Source organism: Octodon degus, unplaced genomic scaffold (assembly GCF_000260255.1).
Source record: "Octodon degus isolate 3935 unplaced genomic scaffold, OctDeg1.0 scaffold00222, whole genome shotgun sequence".
Classification (NCBI taxonomy): Eukaryota; Metazoa; Chordata; class Mammalia; order Rodentia; family Octodontidae; genus Octodon; species Octodon degus.
In genome coordinates, this window is record NW_004524798.1 from 444,133 (window position 1) to 453,438 (window position 9,306).

A 9,306-nucleotide genomic window follows, 5' to 3' on the forward strand; every position below is an offset into this window, starting at 1 on the left:
GCATGACTGCATTGCTGAGCAAAAAACAAAGCTGAAGCATAAACACCTTTTTTTTAAAACATGTATCTGGAAATAGGAAGACACTACTTGGTTTTTTAAAAAACTGACCTCCCTTTAAGGCCTGGTCATAGAAGTGTAAGCAATGTAAATGAGTCCACCATTATCGGCTGTTCTATCGTATCTCTGTCACTTGTGTGCTTCTGGGATCACACGTTCACCTGCCAATACACCTGGGAAGGGATGCTATATCACAGTTACTTTTGAGTTCTTGGCAGGCAGGACTACAAAAGAGTAATTTGGAACAAGATTTACATCCTACTTAGAAAACACTAGTATGCTCTTAAATAACAGGTTACAATAGAGAGATACTGCCTGGAAGTTACTCTTTTCACTTTGGTTTTAGTTTTTGTGATTTATAGAGCTGTTTGATTCACTTGCTTATAGCACAGTCCCGCCACAAAGCACTAAAGGATGATACCCATGATTTCTTCAACACTGCATTTTTCAAGTTTCACCACATCCACAGTATGTCAGCAGTTCTTAAACACATACACAAACAAAAATGTAAATGGGTAAAATTCTTCTAAAAATGCAGGTGTCAATACCTACAATAGGGAAGGAGACAATGAGAGAATCCCCTCCCCCCAAAAAAGCAAACATGTTCTTGTGCAGGAAATGGTTCAAGTCTTTGGATTTAGAAACAAGTTCACCCAGAAAAGCTGGCTATCATGGAATTCTCAGAATATTTCTTTTGCTCCCACCCAAATGAACCTGAAAGACCCTAATGCAAAGCTTTAACGGTTATGAGATGCTGTAAATGGTGATCAGAGCAGCCAAATGGAAAAGGATGAATGCATCTTCCATTTAGCTACAGTTTACAGCACGACCCCTCTATCTGTTGGATCAATAGAAGCCACTGAAGGAACACAAGTGCTCTGAAGCATAGCAGTAAAAAAGTACTGAACATGTTACATAAATAGTAGCAGGACTTCATGGCTAGGAAAATTTTCTACACAATAAAATGATTCTAAGATAGATCTCTCTCTCCAACAGAAAACAGGAAAAAAAAATTACAAGTAGATACGGCCATGACAGAAAATTACAAGGCAGAGAATGCAAGGTCAAGACAATGCTATAGGTTGAACAGTATTCCATGAGGCTAGAAAATCTGTTAAGTTTGAAAGCCCTAGCAAAATATCACTTTTCTTTATAAATCACTTATTTATCATATGACCACATGTTGAATCATTTTCTTTCCATGTACTGAATAATCCCAGAGTCGGCCTTTTAGCATTCTGCATTTCTTTGCCAATCTTATAGCTCAGTATCTTGTTCCAGTCGATTTTGGTGCGGGTAACAGGAAGCTGCCGGCGCAAGGCCTTGAATGTGGTGTCTGACATTGTCTGATAGTTTTCGCTAATCGCTGTCTGATACTCATTTTCTGCACTCTCTATGATTTTAATAAACTCCTTGGCAGTCTGGGCTTCATTCGACACACTTATTGAATCTTGCACATCTTTATGACTAACCAATTGAACATTGCCATCTTCGTAATAGTGGACCTGAATCTTGAGCACTCCAACTACCTGGGCTGCAGGTGGTGTGATGGTGAATTTCCACTCTGACCTCCAGCGACCATTCCAAAAATTTTTAGGCTGGAACTGGTGGCTTTCGATACATGCAATAATAGTCTGTTGTCCATCTATAATTTTAGCATATACAGTACAGAAGCCGTTGGAATAATGATCTTTCACATAGGCTCTTAAAGCACTGTCACAGGATTCTCTCCAAGACTTCAAACTTCCATCTATTTCCTCTGGATGGGGGTCACTTGCTTCTTTCCATAAGTGCTCAAACTTAAAGGAAATTTTGTTTCTTGGATCTAAAAATCTGCTATTACCCAGCTCACCATGTTCTGTAATTAAGACCTGATCTTCATAGCCTTCTGTCTTCACAGGTGTGAACTGATCCATGTTATACTGGGCAAATGCATGAGCTGCCTCTTCCCTGAGGAGATTGTCATGGTTAAGTAGTAGCCGGACATCATTGAATACTTCATTAAACTCCCCTGGGGGTGCATGAGTGATGAATTTAGCAGCTATGCGTACCTTCTCCTCATCCGACACTCGATCCTCAAAGTCCGCCATCTTGGGCTGCTCTGGCCCAGCCCAACCGAAAACAGCTTTTAAATCTCAGGAGAAAACACAAAATATGCTTTTTAAAAAGTAACAGATTAAGGACTCAAGAATCTCTCTGTTCTGTTTCCATTTTAGGCCTGCCACCACTGGCTCTGGGTTCCTCTCATGGTCCTTGTCTCCATCTTGGCAATAGCTCTGAATTTAACCCAAGAAGGTGGACATGGAGCTCCTTTGTATTAAGGAAAAACTCTGTCATAGAAAATGTGGCTACAGGAGTGCTCGTGCGCACACACACACACACAGACACACACTATAGAGAGAGACAGAGACACAGAGACACAGAGACAGAGACAGAGAGAGAGACAGTCAGACAGAGACAGAGAGACAGACAGACAGAGACAGAGATACAAAATCATGACCTGAGCTTATGATCACTGTCTAAGAGTTAGTTTCACCCTCTGGCATGTCATGTGGCCCTCTGGAGTTCAGCCTCCACCCTCTCATGCCTCTTGTATGTCACATGGGAATGAGTGTCTTCCCTACTTCCATTTTTTTTCTTCCAAATTTTTGATAGGATAAATATCAAGGGTAATACGAATCCTTATATAGGTTCTATGTTTTATAAAATATCTTCTCACATATCTAAAAACTTGAATATTATAGAAAATCTGTGATATTATTGTGATTAGTATGGGTTTTTTTAATACCTGTCCAGAGAGAAGAAAAACGCTTACAACTCAGAGAGTTTAAGTAGCTTGTCCAAGGCCACCCAATAGATAAATGAAAGGTCACAGCTCCCAACTAAGAACCAAGGACTACCAATCTTGGGCCCTCTTTAATACTCTAGACTCAGGCTAAAAGGAGATGCTGAGAAGAAAGGCAATATACAGAAAATAGAAATGCTCCAGAAGAAATGAGGTCATTATCAATGAAAATTGTCTATCAACCAATAAAGAACAAAGGAGGCAGAGTAGAGTTCCCCAGGGACAAGCCAATATTTCTGTTTGTTGCAGGGATGTTAGAATGCTTTATCACAAACCTTAATTACAGAAAGGGCACTTTCCTTTCTCATAAATACTGAGAAAGTTTCCTAGTTTCAAAACCCATGCACTGTGTGGTTGGCTTTCCAAATATGCTCACAAGCTGTGAGGAGAGTAGATGGAGTATCACTCTGTGTAATTTGCAGATGGAGGAAAAGCCAAAGCAAAGACCCACCCCCCGGCAGTCACTCTCTTTTACAAACCAGTCGGCACATTGCTAATCTCTTCACTGCTGCCTGCATCTCCTGGTTCCTCAGGGTGTAGATCATGGGGTTGAGCATGGGGGTCATGACTGTGTGGCTGATGGACACTGCCTTATCCATGGGGAATGGGGTGAAGGGTCGGGCGTAGAGGTAGATGCTTGGGACAAAGATCATAGACACCACGATGATGTGGGTGATGCAGGTGGAGGCTGCCTTCCTCCTTGCTTCCCCTGGGTGGGACCTCAGCATCACTAGGATGACAAAGTAGGAGACCAGAAGGAGAAAGAACCAGATAACATCCAGTATCCCACTGTTGGAGATCATGAGGAGCTCCAGGAGGGACGTGTCGGTGCAGGCTAGTCTGAGTACCTGGGGGACATCACAGTAGAAGTTATCCAGGATGTTGGGGCCACAATATGGCAATGGCAGCATCAGGGCCAGCTGGACAATGGAATGGACAAAACCCCCAACCCAGGCTGCCACCATGAGTGTCATACAGAGCCGAGTGTTCATGATGGTGACATAGTGGAGAGGCCAGGAGATGGCAACAAGGCGGTCATAGGCCATCACGGAGAGGAAGAAGACCATGGCACCTCCTAGGAAGTGGAAGAAGAAGAGCTGGGCCATGCAGCCCTTGAAGGAGATGGTCTTCTTCTCAGAGAGAAAGTCCACCAGCATTCTGGGGGCAGTGACTGAGGAGAAACAGAGGTCTATGACAGCTAAGTTTCGGAGCAGAAAGTACATGGGTGTGTGGAGCCTGGTGTCTGAGGTCACAGTAACTATGATGAGGAGGTTTCCCACAACTGTGGTGATGTAGACAGATAAGAACAGCAGAAACAGAAAAAGCTGGAGATCCTGAGTCTGTGAGAGTCCCAGGAAGACAAACTCCGACACCTGTGTGAGATTCGTTGGCTCCATGAGGTCTTCTCCATTGACTTAGGGAAAACGAATCATGAACAAAGATGCATACAATCATTACTTCCTTTTAGTGCTCAGAGGCCCAGACAGAGCTCTTCAGGTCCATTTGCTAAGCATCCTTCCACGTGCCCAATGATCCCAGGTGCTGCTTCATCTTTGAAGAGTTTTCAAGTAGGCACTGGAATACATAGTCACGAGATAGCTTAGCACTATCCAGAACTATATACAACTTGCCTCATAAAGACTGCTGTTGTGATAAGAAACCACGTAGAGTCCCACCAGTGTGGAGTCAATTTTAGATCTTCTATTTCCTCAAGATTTGCTCACGTTCAACCTACTTATTTTATGGGTATCTCAATTTCCACATTGCAAAGATGAGACTAAAAAGGATTTCTTTACAGAATTTTCCAGATGCTTAGGTGCAGCAACAGCTCTTAACTTCCTAGAATGATGCCTGGTGTAATAAACAGGAATCACCCTCATCTGTGACCACTCAAAGTCTAAAGACATCTTTCTTTTTCCAGGTTTTTATTTTTTGTAGAACATTTAGCACACCTATGTGTTAACAGAACTTTGTGTCTATTTAGAGGCAATATACAGAAAGTAGAAATGTTCTGGGGAAAATGCTGGCATCATAAAGGTAAAATGTCCATCAAACTGTCTGTTTTGCCTTCTCAATGCAATCATAAGAGTCTAGAAAGAGCTCTTGATTTCACAACTTATTTATCCCCAACATAGTTAGTACTTGTGAGGACCTACGGTGACTGAGTAGTTACAGGATGTGCCAAGCCTTGTAGGAGAACCTCTGGACACAGCTGGATACCTGACTATCCAGTTTCTGCCCACTCCCCAGTGCAGGTGTCCCTTCTTTTGGGGTGGGGGGCTCCCTAGGACATACATATGGGCCAGAAGAAGGTGGAGGAGAGAGACTCACCAGGTTAAGAAATAGATGGCGAATGTAGTCTGAAGTGGACTCTTTCAGAGCATGTTTAGTTGTTACTGAATCTAAGGCTAGAAGAAAAAGAAAGAAATTGAATGAAAAGAAATGGAAGAGGTGAAGTAAAGGAAAATTACAAGGAAGAAAAATGGAGTAATGGAATAGGCTAAGGAGGGGGAAATGAAAATATTGGTGTAGGGGGACGATTCTAACTGGAGAAAGAGACAAAGAGAGAGAAAGAGAGGGGCAGCGTGAGAAGTGGTCTCCCTTGCCCCGTCTCAATCTTCGCATCCTCTCCCACCTGACTAGTTACAATCTGTCCCCTGTTGCAGATGATCCTCTTCTCCTCCTTTCCAATGTGATTCTTCTTTCTCGCTATCATCTTTCGTGACTGTCTAGTGCCCACAGCTTAAAACTCAAACTCTTAGAAGCTGCCTGCAGTAGAATCAGGATTGAAAGACATACCCACATGTGGGCACACAATTCCCTCTCAGCATTTCCTACAAGCTGTAAAATGCCACCTCCAGATAGCGTTGGAATCAATATTATTTCCAAATCTTCAACAATAACTTCTGTTTCTTAAGTGCCTCTTGCTACCAGAAGTCTTAGAAACATGTAGATATCCCCTTCTGTCCAGCTCTGCTCCCCATTTCTCCCACACAGAATTCTTCATTTCTCTGGGTCCCATTAATGAGGATATAAACACATTCATTATAGCATTTATCATTTAATGCTTAACTAGATTTTGAATCTAATAACATGGTAGCCCAGCATGAGTGGCAACAGCTCTGGTTTAGTAAGTGCTTAAAAAATGCTTGCCTAAGGCTGGGTATGGTGGCACATGCCTGTAATCTCAGCACTCAGGAGGCTGAGGCAAGAGGATTGTTATGAGTTTGAAACCAGCCTGGTCTATAACATGAGCTCAAGGCCAGCTTGCACTGCATAGTGAGATCCTGTCTTGCTAAGACAAAACGAAAAACAAAACAAAAAACAGAAAAGAAAAGAAAAAAAGCTTGCTAACTTAATGTATTAATGGGTAGCTATGTGACTTGGTGGACAATTTTGTAATGATTTCCCCCACCTTTCTGTCCTTTGCTCTAAGCATTTGCCCTTTAAATCATAGAGCTAGCTATATGCATGGCTATTTTCATGTGTAACCCAGAACATTTGCTTTCAGTGTCATGTCCCCCTGCAGTAAGGACTTCCAGGGTCCTCCTCTTATTGCATACTTACTCCCATCAGGTCTGTTACTTGTTTATTACTTCCATCCTCCAGCAGATTGCTGGATCCTTCTTACTTATGTGAGGTGAATAAACTCTGTCCTCTCACCTCCCTTCAGAAGTGGATGGAGAATGGAGTTTCAGGTCCTACATCTTCTTGGAGATCTCAGCTGTAACTCCAGCTTTCTATCCCCTGTCCCTACCCCATGTGAGTCACCAGGTGCAGGACCCTGGAGGAAGAACCCATATCCTTGGGGAAAACTATTGGACAGGGCTCAGGAAAAGAGCTGGGTTGATTACCACTGGGGCCAGGGAACAATGGGAGTTGTTAAAAACGTTTCTCTATGGCTCAAAACACATAGTCTTTGAGAGGTCTGCCTGGGGACACAAAGTACTGAGAACACTGAAAATCATAGAGATTTGTGGAATGTAAGATTTTCAGGTCAAGATCCAAGAGGATAAGAGAGACTTCAAAAGAAACAGGCTCTGAGGGTTTTAGCAGGAAAGATTTCTTGGATCAGTTGTGATGGCTTATGTCCGGATGTGCCCCCAAAGCCTCACGTGGGCATAGGTGGGTCTTTTTCAGAGGTGGATGGATCTAGAGTATGTGATGCTGGGATTCAGTTATGGTGCAATGCTAGGCTCAAAGGCAGTAGGATTAAGGATGTGAGTGCTGCCCACCCTGAGTTTCCTGCATAAGATAAAAGGGGCAGAAAGACACAGTTAAGGTCCCTTGCTTGTTTTGTTACCCTCTGCCTTCCACGAACTGTTTCTCCATCACAGTGCCTGCCTGCCATGCCACCTGCCTAGGAGCCAACAGATTATGGACTGAAACCTCTATCAACCCTGAGCTAAATCTTTTCTCCTTTACCTTGGTTGTCAGGAGAAAAGTAAATAAGACAACAGTGACTCTTACCTGTAAAAGAATCACCTAGATGAATTGCTAAAAGATAGATCAATGGTCAGGCATTATTGACACAGGCCTGTAATCCCAATGCTTGGGAGGCTGAAGTGGAAGAAGCACCATGAGTTTGGAGCCGGCATGAACTACATAGCAAGATCTTATTTCACAAAAGAGAGACAGAGACAGAGATACAGACAGACAGACAGACAGACAGACAGACAGACAGACAGACAGATAGATTGGTGTGCCCAGCCCAATTCATTTTCATTCAGAAGTTCAAAGGTGATTGTTTGAGACAGGGTCATCCTATGTAGCTCAGGCTGGCCTCCAACTTACCATCCTGCCTCAGCTTCCCCAGTGCTGGGGTGACAGGTGTGTGCCATCACACCGAGCTTGAACATCTGCACTTGTAAGAAGTTCTCAGTTAGTTCCAAGGCACCTGTCCTAGGGATCAGATATTGGACCAACTTGCTCAGTAGTGCAGTGGACAGTTCTTTCCTAGCCCATCATCAGGCTAACAGAGGGGTTTCATTTATTTTTCTTCTTCACTTTCTTTTTCTTTTTTGCTGTGCTGGGGATCACACGTGGGAGCTTGAGCTTGCCAGACAGGTGTTTATGCTGCTGCGCTAGCTCCCTGGCCCCTTCACATTCTTTTAAACTGAATTGACCTTTACTTAGGAAAATCATAGATGAAACATTATTTGCCTACTAAGTTAGAAACTTAACCCTCCATCAACTGTATCCTTCATGTTGCCAGCAGACTAAATGGCTGATTTACTGTTCATATCCAACTCTACTCACACCATCTATAAGGTGCTAGCATTTTTATGTGGAGATCATCAATCCCTTTAATACTGGAATTGGTATAGAAAAGCCGTATTTATTCTTGTTAGGAGGAATTGATGAAAACTGCAATTAACTGACATTGTAAATGTGATGTATTATAATAACTATGATGTCCTAGCCAGATCTCTCTTCCAGACTCAAAGGAAGGAAACAAAGATCCCACTTCTCAGTGAGAAGGCTGCGAAAGCCCTGAGGTGAGAAAGCGCATATGGAAAGGGAGACAGTAAGTAATGTGGCCATCTTGGAAAAAAACAGTGTGCCACCAACAGTATTTTTAATTTCCAACACATTTTTTCTCATGGCTGTGACTACTCTTTCCTAGAATGGCCTCCTAATTTTCTTTCAGGAATGTAGCACCTCTCTTAGGTAGTTGTGGAATATAGCTTTAGTTTTCTGAAGTTTCCTGTTCTGTGCCATGACTGTACCAGTATTGATATTCTGTTGCGATAGGATACTGTAGTTTTTCAGGATACTTCTGTCTTAATCTGTTTAGATGACACAGTGGCACACCAGACACTGAGTGGCTTATAACCAATGTTTTTCTCACAGCCTGAGATCAAGGTGGGAGCAGACTGGTTATCTCATGAAGGTCTGCTTTCTGAGTTATAGAAGGCTGACTTCTCCTTGGGTTATCACCTGGGGGGGAGGAAAGGGGAGCTGTCCAGAGTCTGAAGGTACCAATCCCATTTACATTAGGTGACTTAATCACCTACCAAAGGCCCCACCCCCAATGCCATCACATGGTGTTAGGGATGAGGTTTCAACATATGAAATTAACATGTAAATGGGGGGCTAAACATTTCAAATGGCACCTATTAGCTTCAGGATAAATGGGTTAAAGGCACATGATTTTTTTTTAACATGTGGCTATTTTATCCAGCTCTGAGAAATGGGAGAAAAATGAACATATCCTTCCACACACCATTCTGAGGTTTTTATTTTATTTTAGTTTTTTTGTAGCAGGGATTGAATTCAGGACCTTGTACTTGCCAGGCAGGTGCTTATGCTACTGAGCTATCTCCCTAGCCCCCAAACACTATTCTCTCATTAATTTTGAAAATTTAAAGCACATAAAAATGTCTATATGTAAATATAGTATA

General features: G+C 42.7%; 2 protein-coding genes across 2 annotated transcripts; both read right to left on the bottom strand.

Moving 5' to 3' along the window:
* Positions 1 to 285: 285 nt before the first annotated feature.
* LOC101577414 (F-actin-capping protein subunit alpha-1) lies at positions 286 to 2,147 on the bottom strand. Its single transcript, XM_023705534.1, has one exon. It carries the CDS (start codon positions 2,145 to 2,147, stop codon positions 1,215 to 1,217), a length of 933 nt encoding a protein of 310 aa, XP_023561302.1. The 3' UTR covers positions 286 to 1,214.
* A 1,216-nt stretch (positions 2,148 to 3,363) lies between these two features.
* LOC101563373 (olfactory receptor 4D2) lies at positions 3,364 to 4,299 on the bottom strand. The gene has a single exon (XM_004645262.1). The coding sequence runs from the start codon at positions 4,297 to 4,299 to the stop codon at positions 3,364 to 3,366; it is 936 nt and encodes a 311-aa protein (XP_004645319.1).
* Positions 4,300 to 9,306: the final 5,007 nt, after the last annotated feature.

Bases quoted from the DNA above. Each gene is read 5' to 3' on its own strand.
- LOC101577414 (XM_023705534.1), bottom strand. From the start codon at position 2,147: ATGGCGGACTTTGAGGATCGAGTGTCGGATGAGGAGAAGGTACGCATA.
- LOC101563373 (XM_004645262.1), bottom strand. From the start codon at position 4,299: ATGGAGCCAACGAATCTCACACAGGTGTCGGAGTTTGTCTTCCTGGGA.